The 14,746-nt window shown below is 41.5% G+C and overlaps 1 protein-coding gene across 2 annotated transcripts in view; it reads left to right on the top strand.

The window, feature by feature from the left end:
- wdr70 (WD repeat domain 70) overlaps positions 1-14,746 on the top strand; it is a 38,515-nt gene that overhangs the window by 13,214 nt on the left and 10,555 nt on the right. For both annotated transcript variants that reach the window (XM_084572197.1, XM_084572196.1), the window contains exons 10-13: positions 2,286-2,460; positions 10,944-11,043; positions 11,495-11,579; positions 11,668-11,806. In XM_084572197.1, coding sequence (XP_084428323.1) covers positions 2,286-2,460; positions 10,944-11,043; positions 11,495-11,579; positions 11,668-11,806 — 499 coding nt within the window. The remainder of the gene's footprint in view (positions 1-2,285; positions 2,461-10,943; positions 11,044-11,494; positions 11,580-11,667; positions 11,807-14,746) is intronic.

Genomic DNA, 14,746 nt, shown 5'->3' with positions numbered 1-14,746 from the left:
CAGCCATCAGGAAACAGCTATCACTGGAATTCGACCACTAAACAACCTTATACATGACGTACGCCTTCCTTCCCGTCTCTTTTCCTTATCTCGTCATCTGGATAAGCGATCCTAGCAACCTTCACCCCCACCAGACCTGCAACCTGATGGGCAGATAAAATCTGGGGCCTGGGGAGTTGTCACTCCTCAGTTGATGTGTGAACGACTGGGCTACCTCGTAAAGTGCACATGCATGACTGAGGTTGTATGGGTCTCATTTTATTACATTCACCCCTCTGTCTCTGAAGCGTTTGTTCAGGAAAAAGGGGCTGCTGATTGAAGGGAAAACAGGGTTTTGAGAAATAGGAAACTGCAAAGCTTTACCACTCATTCCTTTTTTATTATTATGAACGTGGATATTTTGACATCATTGCTTTTGCTTTCCAAAAACAGCCACCTCCTCTCACTTACCGGTTGTAAAGTTTAAGAGTGCAATGAAGCTGAAGTCCAATTTTTATTACTGTATAACTTCTTTTGTTACTCTAATGGGGGATAGCGAGTTATTACACTTAAACAAACTATTTCAGAGCACTACACATTGAATCCGGCAGTTTCTCTCTGTCTCTGCTCCGAGTGTCTTACCCCTGACAGGTGAGGGTGTGCAGTCTTGGCCCAGCGCTTGTGGTCGATTCAACACTGGTGGGCTCCAACCTCTGCTCTATCACCGTGACAGCCAGCAGCGCCATGTTTTGGAAAGAGCCCTTACGATAAATAGCATTCCAGGTTTTGTGTGCTACGCAAAAGGTTATGTTGTCTTTATTGGCTTGACAGACGCCTGCGGTCTTCTGTAAACAAAATAGAGATGTCTGCGTGAGGCAGCAGGTGGACCTATTTGTCACTGAGTCCAGGGCAATCGCTCTTTCTCTGTTACCCTCACACTTGCACGTGAGTATTTGCTCATGCAAACACTTACTGTACAACGTGAAAGACTTTAGTATCAGGTAACAGGCTTTTCTATTTGTGGCTATTGCACTTTGGTTTATTAGCAGCTTTGGGTTATGTAGATTTTAGGCACAACTATGCATCAAACTGAGTTTTATTTGACCCTTCCCAGTTCTCACTCAAACCATATGTCTTCAGCTGGCATTTGTATCACATTGTTGGACTTATCCAAACACAGTTGAGAGTGTGTGTGTGTGTGTGTGTGTGTGTCAGTGACTTTGTAGCCGGCCATGGAGGAATCCTTTCCTGGCTGTTAGTAGCAGCAGCAGACCTGCCTGTGTGTTTACACTCCTCTGGTGACCCTGTGACCCCAAGGTCAAGATGCTCACCAAAGCAAGCACTGGGTCACAGACGCGTTCGGAGGTGCTCTGTCTGCCATGAGTGTTGGCGTGTTTATGTGAGAGTTTGGCTAAACATGTTGTTGTAGTGTCTTCCAATAAATAAGTATGTGTGTGTGTGTGCGGGTGGCGGGGGCATCTGTGTCGGGCCATCGTTTTTCTTTCTGTATCAGTTTCTGTATCTTTTCCTCTGTTTTACTTCACTACACTGTTTAGATTTTCTGCAGATTTGGCAAACAACTCCGAAAGGATGAAGAGCACGTTGAACAAAAGCTATAACGTGTAGCCACAGATCCGAACAAGCTGTTTAGGTTCAGACTCGGGAAAGGTCGGAAAAAAGCTGTGCACGACATCCCTTGACATCCTCTTGACAGAAAATCATGCCAGAGGGGTCAAAGGTGAAATGTCCCACCTTGTTTTAATCAGATTCAGAGTGTGCAGAAACACTTTGCTAGCTTGGCGGGTTTTGAGTTAATTAATTCAACCCTTATTTTAACTATTAATTTAACCTGAGTGATTACACAGGTTTTTTCTTTTTCGTCCTGTGACTGAAGACTCCTAAATATGTCTTATGTGAGTTAAGTGAAACCTGTACCCATAAGGAGGGTTCATGCTGGACTCGCATTTTATGACATATTGGACGAAAATCTCTCATTTTACACTTTGAAAAGTCTGCATTTAACCCCCCTTCTTGGTGCTCCAGCTTGTGTAATGTGTTCAGCAGATGTAGGAAAGAGAATCAGGTTTTCATGGAAGCTTCAGACATACCTGTCAGACTGATCTACAGTTCTGCTGTTTGCAAAACCCCTCACCCTGCAACACAGAGCCGCCTGACCTCACGTTCATGACAATGACCAGGGGGCACTGTATCTCTATAATTGTGATTTATTATGCTTCTGGGTGATCAAATATGTTTTGAACTGGACAGTTGGATGAGGATAAATTAAATGTTCTGTCTTCCCGCAGCACCGTGCGCACATGGGACGTGAACTCTGAGAAGAAGCACAAGTCTGTGTTCAAACCCCGCTCCTCCCAAGGGAAGAAGGTCACCCCCACATGCTGCACCTACAGTCGTGATGGAAAGCTCATTGCAGCAGGCTGCCAAGATGGTACCATCCAGATCTGGGACAGAAACCTTAGCGTGAGTTTCAGAATGCACACATACCAACCACTGCAGTGTGCGGTGGGTTGTAAACATAGGCTGTCTGTTTGGTTATGGCTTCGGCTACAGAGTCATGAGACTCGGGTCAGACGGTCAAAGTCCAGAGAGGTCAGATGTCAACAAATTGCCACCACTGAAGAATGCAAAATACCTAGCTTTAAAATGCATTTGTCCAAACTGACACTGGAGGACAACAAAATATAAGGAACATCTAAGTACTAAAAATATATTACATATTACTCAAAAGTCAAAGTTATTTTGAGACATTCTCAAATTTTGTGCTAATCCGCATAATGGTCACTGATGTACTTCATTCTAGGCCAAAATAATAGACCAACTGTTCCTAGAGCCAGCCACAGCCATGGCTCAAAATAACCGCTTATGTAACCGAATTAACTGAGATTGAGTTGAGTCATGTAAAAGTTTGCTGGGAGGCCCAATCACAATTTCCCCCAGTACATTTTCCACTATTAGTTAATTAGACAATTAAGTGATCAAAGTGTACATTCCTTTCTTCAAGATTCACATCGTTGAGGTAATAAGTTGATCTTGGCTTCCAGGAAGCATTGCACTGACTTATTCGGCTGTTTTCAGTTGAGTTATTTGACAAATCATCAGCACGGATAAAAAATGACTTCCACTCAGGGCTGGAGAATGCATCTCCTCAATCTTTTATTGAGCATGTCTTCTGGGTAACTCACTGTCTACCCAGTGCTTGACTGTCTGTTCAGCGCTTTATTTTTTCTTTGTGATTTCTATAACAATGACACATGTGTAGTCCATTTCAGGGAGAGAGAAAAAATATCAGCCACAAAGCAGATCTGACAGTTTATTGCTCTCTTTCTGAGTCACATACAAGACTCACGAAACTGATGGAAAGACGTAAAGGGGGTTGCATTTTGTTGAAGAGGAGGTTTAATAGACCCACAGCACTCCTAATTCAGTATTTTCAAAGAGAGCAATTGTCAGGCATCATTCCAGTTTGATATTGTGTTACATTATGGCAAGCTCATTTGGAAACGCTAGTTTCACGAGTTGCTCTTTCCACCTTGAGAGAAACACTTTGTGGTTACTCACCTAAGAGTCCTAAACCCACATTTTAACATGGAACTTAAAACTGCTCTAGGGCTGCACACAGACATCGCTAAATACAGTATTTTCTATGAAAACCTGCATCTGGAAAATTAAGTTTTTAACAATCATGGATCAGAGTCTATCAGAGTCTTCATTAACTAACTCGAGAATTACAAGGTATGTTTCCAGCACATTTCTACTCTACTTTCTTTTTGTTCCACTTCATATCCTTTCATCTGTCCGACCTCTTTATGTAGACAAGGTTGAGTGCTTCGGTTATTTCATGTGAGAATAGAGATAGTAGCAGTTAAAGTGTAGTTAGTGAGTTGGAACAGCTTGATTGGACACGGGGGCTTATCCAGATTACTCAAATGGGAAGTAGGCTACGTGATAATTACTCCAACAGTCAACTTCATAATCATTAGACACACGTGTGCCACATAGTTTGCAGGATTTGTTTTCAATGTTAACGCTTTCCTTTTGTAATTGTGCCTCCACAAACCCAGATTGTATAGACTGCCACCTCGTCTCCAGTCGCCCATCATCCCACCCCTTGGCCGTTCATAGCAGCATGCTTCTTGCGATTGGGTTAAAGCTTTCAAAATTTATTACCCCTCCTTCTCCAAGCTAAATATTTACCCTGCGTCCATAGCAGCTTACAATAGTCATGTCTGTTTCCTGACCACTGGAGCCTGTCCTGTCTGAATGGCTGAAGAATTTAGTTGGTGCCCTCTGCCCTAATCAGCAACCTGTGCTGCTGACTCGAATTCAGCCACAAGCCTAAAAAGGAGTTGACCTCCCGATGCTTTTATTGCTGCTCCCTCTCCCACACAAATGAGGCCTATCTCCTGTTGTACTGCCACCATTACTCATGGCCAGAATATGCAGGCAGATCAATCACGATCAATCGCGTACACGACCTTGAGCTATAGCTCAGCCCGAAGAGAAGCTATTGAGGATGACACATCTTGTTCTTGAACCTTGACATGAGTTGATTGATCCTGCGTTGGGAGTCAAGTAGGTCTCTTTCTGTGGACTAACACAGAGAGTGATTGCATGTTCATCCTCTGACCAGAGGGGTCGGTGCCAGAATTACAAGACTGCATTTAAATGGTTGCCAGGTTATGTGCGCTCTGTGATACTTGGTGCATTCAGGGTGCAGGCCTTCGTTCCAAAACATTACCGCAGAGACCGGAGGAATGCTGTGATGTCAGTGGTGAACTTGCATGTCTCCAGACTTCAAAGCGGGACCCCAAAAGAGGTGGTTTCGCTAAACTAGACAGTGAAGAGTGTTATCATCCGATGTCATGTTGTCTGCTCAATGTGGTTTTGTCACAGCAATCAATCCTCATAAAATGAAAAATAAGAGATTTCCTGTCCAAAGCTGCCAGGTGCTGATAAAAGCACCTGCCACGCATTAAAATACAGAACTGGAACAACGACCATAAAGACGTGCTGAGATAGTCCAGAGCCACAAAGTCCTGTCTTAATTTTGTGATTCCTGCTTTCATCTCAGGTGATCTGAAAAGGTTGTCCTACATTATTAAGCAAGTCATATGCCTTACAGGGAGGAAGAAAGATCTTTCTGAAGATTCAAAATGATAGAAAAGACAATAAAAGAAGAACTGAAAGAACTCCAAAGATGTTTAAAATGTTCTAGGATCTGACAGGAAGTGGGAATAAACACCCAAACCTCACCATATACCTGTCCTTCTGCATCTGAAGGATCTGAAAATCGGTCAGCCACTGGGCTATCTACTGTAGAAACAGCATATCACAGTTCCTCCATTGTGACCAGCCCATTGTTTGTACCGTTGCCACACAGTTTGATTATTCCTCCCTTTAAGCATTTCTACAGTTGGGGTCACTAAGTGACTTGAATCAGATGTTTATTTGGAAAAGGAATACCACAGCGCTCACTGTTGTGCCCATTCCTAAATCTTTTTTTAACCTCAAACTTGGACTTGGAAGCAACATGTGAAGAAATAGTCCTACCGTGTACAAATTTTAGGGTGTAAGAATACAGTTATTTTAATATACCGCACTTCTGGATTATCTGGACGTTCTCTCCGGTGTGATTCTCGTAACAGAAGCCTACTCACCATCCCCACTTGTTGACTTCCATGAAAGATCAGAGCAGCTGTTCAGGACTGTGGTTTGGCCACTTGATCCTCAGACTGTAACAGAGGTCAGAGTGAGATGTTAAACTGAGTGCACACTGGGCATCAAGTCTTCTAGGTGTTCCTCTTCAAAAGCGTGGTAAACGTAGAGATGTAGCACCTTGCAGCATTTGTATAATCATACTCGGACAGCGTGATTTGGAACAGTTGGCGCTGTGGTAGATTGTTATCATAGTCTGCGGAGGATGAAACCCAATGCTGTGTTCGTTCAGCTATTTATCAACTCCTGCTGCATAATGTGCGTAGATGCGGATTAGGGCTGTGTGTGCGTGCGTTTGCGTGTATGTGTGGAATAATTTCTTACAAGCGGTACTCACTGTTTAGAAAAAATAGTCGCACTGCTTTACTGAATGAAATCTTGATAATTTACCTTGATGCCTGTCGGCCGGAAAGAAGGCCACAGCTTATAGAGGATGGTCACAAGGCATGATAGATGATTCAAACAGTGTATGAGAATCCGGTTTCACACACCGGTTGTAAAGATTATCACAGGAAGCGAACACCGTGGCATCTACCAATGCCAGCCAACATCAAGGTAGTTAATAAACACTCAAGCTTTCCCAACAACAGCGTATGATCTAGAAATAGCTGGAGTGGGTGTATGTTTGCAATAGGTGTCTAGAATAACAACCAGCTACCTATTAAAGATGCTGCATTTCCTATTTTTATCATTTCCTCTTATCGCCTTGTATTTCCACATACAGTATATTTATATATTACTACCTTTTAATGACATTGTGTATACTTCCTTTTCAGTTTTTCTCCTCTTAATTTACTCCAGAATTGGAGAATGGTTGTCTCTTACTCTCTCCAGTTCTTGGTGTGGTAGGATAAGGCAGTGATTTTCAAATATACAAAAAGATATATAAAACAGACACTGACGACAGTATAACATAACAAAACAATATAAAAGGGATTCAAACACAGCATGTGCTAAGAACAGATGGTGTTAATCTCGGTAAAAAGGACATCGGATAAAAAGAGGGGGGAAAAAAAAAACAACTTTGCGGAATTCATCAAGGGTCATAAGGAGGAGCTCCTAACTTTTTCTTATTAGTTCTTGTTTTGTTTGTCCTGAAGAAAACTTTTTCCATGGTAAAATATGCGTGTTGAGGTCAAGGAACAGGTTCATTAAGGGAGAAAGAAAATGCACATCTGCACAGTCCTCTCTGGGAGCTATGCACGGGAGATTTCATTGCCTTCTCTTTGAAGTATATTTGTGGTGTAATATTTACTTGTTTGATGTCGTATATTCTCACCTTCTGACTTGGCATCTTTCAGACAAGCTATTATTCCTTCAAACTGTAGGTGCGGCCTACATCATAAGACCAGATGATTACAAGAAAATAGTTCATCATTTGTTCATAGTGTACTCACCGTACCCATTGACTGTCCAAAGACATGCTGGTTAGGTTCATTGGTGATTCTAAGACCGTACCCTGTGCCTACCATGATCATACACCGATCAGGCATAACTTTATGACCACCCTCCTGATATATTGTGTACGTCTCCCTTGTGCCTCCAAAACAGTTGTGACTCATCAGAGAGTGGGCCTTCCGAGGGTGTCCTGTGGTGTCTGGCAGATATTTGCGATCTAGGGAATTTGGAGGCCAGGTCAACGCCTTGTGCTGTTTTTCATGTTTGTTTGTTTTCTTTTTTTTTAATTGTTCCTAAACTGTTTTTGTGTATGTGCCTGTGTCAGGCTGCATCCTGCTGGGGATGGCTGCTGCCATTAAGGAGTGTCATTGCTATGGGGTGGGGGTGTCTGGTCTGATCTAGGTGGGTGGTACATGTCTAAGTAACATCCACACGAATGCCAGATCCAAATGTTTCCCAGCTGAACATTGCAGACTCAATGTTGTTTACTTCTCCTGTCAGTGGTCATAATGTTAAGCCTGATCGGTGTATATACTAGATACATCCACAGTTTTATTAGAGTGTGTTTGGTTACACACTTACGCACTTGGTACAGTGTTGACTGTGGTCGTTGTGGTAGGAATCGTGCCCTCAAGACTACTTTCTATGCTTAAAAAAGTCTACTGTAAGATTATAAAATGTAATTTCTGTGTTAAATTGACCTCTTAACTTTTAATTTTCAACCTAGTCCATTTAAGTGCAGCAAACAAAAGGAATAAGCTGACATTCAAAGATAACAAATGAGAAAAATGGAAGTTAGTCAAAGGTAATCTGGGAGTGAAATGATGATGGGATGGAGAAAATTATCCCTGAGAAGACTACAGAGATTAAACGGCCAAGGCCTGAAAAAGTGTAATCCGTGTTATCTACAGTCCAAGGTAACGGCATTATCAGTCTCGTGCAAGTTAATAACTTCCCTCCACTTACTTTGGAAGTGAAGTATGGCCTTGTTTCCTTCCGTTATCTTGAGGGCACATCACTCATTCACCTCACGCTCCACTCTCTCCTGCAATTTATGCCAGCTTTTCTCTATATTTCTCAATCTTATCTGTCTTCCACGCTGTGTGCTCGCTTAAAATTCCTCAGCCACTTTTTTTTGGTCAAAAGCCTGTATTGCTGCAATTCTCTTTTCACTGATTTATTTGCATTCCGTTTAGGATTAATGAAAATGTAGCTGTATAAACCAAGGTTATGTTTGTTTGAGTGTTTGCAAGCCTGCTTCCCAGACTGTTGCTTCACCAGCGTCTAGTGGTCGATCCCTGTAGTCTTGCTGCACTTGGCCCAGGGTAAAACTAAGGCACTGGGAAGTGAAGGTGGAAGGAAGGAGAGAGAATGCATGGCAGCAAGGAATTGCTATTAGTACTAAAGCAATAGTTAAATCATTCAGTGACAGAAAGACCTTCACTGGAGGAGCGATTAACTGCCTTATCAAGTGGGAATGACGAACTATTTTCACATTCTCATCAAATTTACATCAAATCCAGTCTCATTCTTGGAAGTCATGATGGACTAAGGATTGACTGTAGCCCTATTTGTAAAATGTAGAGTAAAAATCTCCAAAACCAACAGTGTACTCTTGCTTTTAACCTAGATTTTTACACCTCTATTTAGATGCCATTTGTCAGACCTATTCTTTTTCAACACAATATCTCTGGAACACCTTGTTCAATTCAATTCAATTCAATTCAATTTTATTTATATAGCGTCAATAACAATACAAATCGTCTCAAGACGCTTTACAAAAACCCGGCCTGAAACCCCCAGAGCAAGCCTGAAGGCAACGGTGGCAAGGAAAAACTCCCTTTTAACAGGAAGAAACCTCGAGCAGAACCCAGCTCATATGGAGGGACCCATCTGCCTAAGGCCTTGTTCTTGCTTGCTCTAGCTTTAGCACAAGCTCAGTGATGAACTAATTAGAATTTGTTCGTCAAAGGTCAAGTTGACCTCACAAATTGTGTCGTGGCCCGTTAGTTAACTGCTGAAATGTCAGGAACACCTTGAGGGAATTTCCTCAAATTTGCCACAACTGTCCGCTTGGTCTCGATCTGATTACATTTCACTAGTCAAAGGTCACAGGTCAAAGTTGCTGTAACCCCATCTGTATCTCAGGAGCACCTTGAGGTATTTTATTCAAATTTGGCACAAATGTCCACTTGGATTCACATAAGAGCTGATTAGAATTTGGTGATTAAAAGCCTCAAAAAACAGATCTTTGGCTGTTTGTGTGAAATTTTGTCAGAATGTCAATCTATCCCAAAGGTCAACTTCACTGTGAACAGAGTGTTCTGCGTTAAATTACTTCAAAGTCTGCACTACACACAGTATATGATATCAGTCTAGACAGACATAAATTCCAACTTGACTGGTTGGCGGAGGCATACAATCGCAAAGTGGCGGTTCTAGCTTTTATGAGGCTTACTACAGTAACACAGTGTTTGGGAGTGATTATTTCCAATCTGGATCTGCAGACATGGCCCACTCTGCACTACAGCTTACTCAGCAACACTCAGGAAGTACACCCAATGGCAGAGCACCTTTGAAGCAGCTGTTTAGATGAGAGGTTAGAGAAGGTGCATGGGTGAATTTGATTTATTTGGAATATTTCGAATAGTTGTTAAGATTTCCTTATCTGGCTTTAACCTATGGTCTATTCAGTCAAGTTGAGTAAGATCACATTCTCATAGTGTGTGTAGAAACATCCCGGGGAAATGGCGCTATTGTCTCATGTAAATCCAACCATTCAAAAACCAAAAGCTGTTGGGTTCATCTCTACAAATGACTAATGAAAGGAAAACACCCTCTCGTGTGAGAAGCACGAACTACAGACAGTTTGGAAAATTGATTAATCGATTATCAAAATGCCACATATAGTTGAAAATATTGAATTATTTCCTCAGTTTCAGGTGGCCTCATGAAACTACTGTAGGTTCATATAACCCATTATTTTCGCAGATTTGTCAAACAATTTAAATTATTTATGAAGAATAATCGGCCTCTTGCTGCCCAGATTTTCAACATAAGAGAGAAACTCTTCTCCGTTCAGCTACTACTGTCTTTTGTGCTTCTGGCACATCCTGCTGTGAAGCCAGATTGTCCATATTTTGATGTTACACTTTGAAGTAACTGAAACTGGCTGACACTTCTGACATAACAGTTGTTTAAGGATGGCTAATAATACCAAAGGGCAGTGCTCGCACAAGGCTGCAGTGAGTAGTGGGTCTGTTTTGCATTATTGGCTGGTAAACTGTGCACAGTTGGAATATTATTATACGATTTCAGGTAGAAACATCAGAATAACATCTGTCAAGCAGAAACCCGAAGTCTTGCCAAGGTAAATGTCTGTGGTCTCTAGCTTTAGAGTGTGGGGAGTGCAGCATGTTAGGTACTGGTATTTCATACCAGTTCTAGCTTAGCTTAGCTTCATAATTAAATATATAGTACCGTGTTCAAAGGTGCAAATGAAAACCGTGTGTTGTTTTGGAGTCGCACTGAATGAAATGGGCTTTTTGTTTCTGCAGGGACCGAAACACCTACTATTAAATCAGAGCATTAAGGATCAATTACATTCTGTTCACTGCAATTTTTTTTAAATATCAAAATATCAAAAGTGGATACGTTTTGATTTTTGCTGACATACAGATTTTCTTTTCACATGTAAAATACACACTTATAAGTGTATTGCTGCCACCATAACCTTTGTGCCAGACCCACATCACTGCTATACAGCAAAACTAGACCAGACCCTGTATAAATATGTGTCATCAATGCGCTGCTTTCTCTTTTACTTCTAGGTTCACACAAAGTTCCACTGTCGACAAGCCCACACTCCAGGATCAGACACCTCTTGCCTTTCCTTTTCTTATGATGGCGTGACTCTCGCTTCACGTGGAGGTAAGAAGAAGACCTTAGCCAAGCTATGCAGCTAGCTACTATACGTGTTTAAGTTACAGTGATCAGCAACCTAGCTTAGAGCAACCACTTTTTATGTCCAGTGCTTGAACACTGATCCAGAGCAGTGTTTTTTTTTTTTTCAGGAGAGAAATGGCTCCTCTCTTAAGTGTGCAAATAAACAGGGACCACTAACAAAACATTCTGCATGGTATATAGTCCAGTCAAGAGGTTTCCAACACAAAGATAAACAGGAATAACTCTTGTGAGAGTACTTCACTTAACATAATTCTGTAAGGTAAATGAAAAAAAAAACTCTTAATGCCTAGCAGTCGGGAGAAGATGGTTCTTTACAGTAAAGTAAATAACCTTGAGAAAGGTCTCTGTGCTGACATTTTGAAAATAAATCCCAGTATTTAGAGTTAACCTGCAGCCACCAACTTTTCTTTTCTAGGCGACGACACTCTGAAGATGTGGGATATACGCAACTTCAGGAAGCCTGTGAACGTAGCTACTGGTCTGACCAACTACTTTACCATGTGAGACTTTTCAGCTGATATTGTTAGCTATTCTCATTGTGTGTGGATTATGAACTGATGTCGCATGTTTGTCATTGTATTCAATTAGGACCGACTGCTGTTTTAGCCCAGACGACAAGCTTGTCGTAACGGGGACCTCGGTGAAGAGAGACGAGGGAAACGGGAAGCTGGTTTTCTTTGACCGAGTTTCCTTTCAAAAGGTCTACGAAATAGAAGTCACCAATGCAGTAAGTTCGGCCTCAATCCTCACAACCGCAGCTGCCCTCATTATAAGATGTTTTTCAGCTGGCTGATATGATATGTTGGTTACGAACAAAAGAAATGACCATAAACTCTGAACAGTGGGGAAACCCGCAATGACACATAATGAAACCAGTGTGCCTGCCATTTCTTCTTTAAGTGGTTTGGGCTCAAAGAGCCTTAAAAGGGTTTTATTTGGCTGTAGCTCCTTGAAAACACAGTAGTCTAAAGCCTCATTTAAAGGTTTCATCAGCTTGGTTTTGGGATTTATTTAACTTCCTATTCAACACATATTTATGCCCATGCATTAAAATGTTATTATATTGTTTATTGTCTATTGTTATTATCTTTGTCAGTTTCTAACCATACAGCTGTGACGTTGTGAAACTGGGTTACGCTAATAAGAATAATCGCATAATGATATGAAATGATATGGAAGTCTTTTAAATTTCCTAATATGGCATTTGATTTAATGACAAATGTATCATTTATCATCTGGCAAACATGACTAAACATTCTTCCTTTTTAAATCACTCTCTCTCAGATTAGTAGCATGGCAGAATACATATTTTCTCCATCTTCACCCAAGATGAAAAATTGACGCTACCATTATTTGCGGGGGGAAAAAATCTGAGCCGATGACAAGAGTTATGGAGGAAGGCTGAGGCGGAGAAGTTTAAAAAATGGTTCGCTGGGCAGGCTGGGAGAAAGTGGAGAAATGTGACCTTTTCATACATCAAATCATTCCCACAAACCGTTGGCAGGACGGCTATTGCCGCTCTCACGTCTAATGCCTTTGCGTTATATTTTAAATTAAATTATCGACGGGCACAATCAGCATGTTCCATTCACATGTGCACACTACATCGGCAAAAATATTAGCATACTATGTGCCTTGCCCAAATCCTACTTTCTCAGAAATCCATTTACCGAGGGCAACCAGACATAGGTTTTTTGCTCCCCCTCTCGTCTCCCCTTCTTGAAGCCTTTTTCAACCGATTTAACAGTGTCTATCTATAGTCATAACAATTGAGGTCTGACAGAGGCTAATGCCTTCCAACTCGGTCTCCCTGGCTAAGGCATGACACTTTCACATAGGCCATTGAATTAACATTTTCGAGAGTGGGGGCAAGAGACAAAAGATTGGTTTGTGTGTGTCTATCCTTCCTCTGACCCCTGCCAGCCAGCTGCTGATATCTTGCAAACCTTGGCACAGCATCAGCACTAAGTGCACAGCCCACTGCACAGTTGCACTAACTGAGGTGAGGACGGTCAGAGTTTAGGTTGCAGCCATTTCCTCTGAGATTTCAGAAACTGTGTTTAAACGTGACTCTTAATTTAATATCAAAACATTGGCTATACTCTAGCTTGATGTAATAAAATCATTAACTGAGAGCTACATGACCCTGTTGGTGCTGTCACTTGAAGAAACTACAATTAATTCTCTATTAGCTACTTCTAAGAATAGCTTCCACATCAAATATACCCCAAAGCTGTCATCTGATTGCCAATATTTTGATGTACATACCACAAAGAAATGCCTTTGCTGAGACATTAATCTGCCTTGGCCTTATGTCTGCTGCTGTTGTTTACGCAAGTCAAAATCAAGACCACATTTTTCTCCATGTCTATGATCTTGCTTCTGTACTTGTCCCCTCCTCTCTAGCGCGAGCTCCTGTCTGGTGGTAGTTAGAAGATGACAGTCGGTGAACCTGACAGGACTAAACACTGTGCTCCATCGAAGTGCTCTCGACTTTTGAGTGTTTGGTGATAATAGTGTCACTCAGAGACTGTAGGTGGTAATATTGATTAATAATGCACATAGCGTTGGCTTTCGGTAGTTGAGGACAAGCAGTTAACTTAAGCTCTTCACAGATGCATCATAAAACATTAGAAAATAGACCGGTTTAATATTTGCCTCAACTTTCACTTGGGGCAGCACCAAAGAAAAGACCTCAGACACTTGGGTCAAAGAGTCTGTTTAGGACTTAACATCCCTCCTCTCTTACATCACTCTGTGGACGTTTGTCTTCTCTTTACTGAAGAGGGTAAACATTTGGAAGTAATTTTTCCATTGGCCTTTCACTTGCTCCACCATCTGCCATTGTGAGAAACTCAGAAAGCTTGAGCTCAGTTTCACTGGAAGGACAGAAAAACCTCTTCCTGGCTGTTCAACAGCAGATTACCCGCAAAATCCTGCCCGGTGCCACAAAAAATATGCAGTCTAAAGAGTCGTCCGGGCTGCAAGTCGCCATGGAAATGGTTTTATTTGTGCTAATTGTACTAACCTCCCAAAATTTACATGGTAACGATTAAAGTAGTTTAATTGTGCTTTTTTCCCACCAAAAGGAATGGAAATATCCTTTAAAGCCATTCACATTTTTTGTGCGGTTTCTTTCTGTCAAATTGCTTCATTTATTTGCTTGTATGTCAGTAAAAAGCTACGGTTTGTTTGTCAACATGTTGCTTTGGGTGAAAACTTGGACAGCTGCAGCCAATTAGGAATAAAGCGGTTTAGAGAAGTTTTTGCAGCACAGTTATGGGGTAGAATTATGAGGATCAGGTGCTAGTATTCCCAGTCTAGACCATTTTAATATTCATGTTTGATAACGTTTTTATTAAACTCTTCCTCTGTTTTTAGCTCCTCCACCCCAACCGCTAACCAACAAGATAACAATCTCATAACAGATCACCTATATCAAATTGCACAAATAACAAATTACCTCATTTTCTAAAATAATTTAGATTTTTCTCAAATTTAGCTGTGTGCAGCAGATCAGTCATTTGTGGTTGACATGCACTCAGTGAACCTGATGAATGTGCTATTTACTGTGTTTACATCAGCCGTCTGCCTCTCGGATGGCTCAAGAATTTAAGTGCAGTCTTTATAAAGTGGCGTACCAGGCAGCCGAGTGAAAGGAAGGGCC

Source organism: Chelon labrosus, assembly GCF_963514085.1.
Source record: "Chelon labrosus genome assembly, chromosome: 22".
Classification (NCBI taxonomy): Eukaryota; Metazoa; Chordata; class Actinopteri; order Mugiliformes; family Mugilidae; genus Chelon; species Chelon labrosus.
This window is presented reverse-complemented; position numbering and strand designations above follow the sequence as displayed.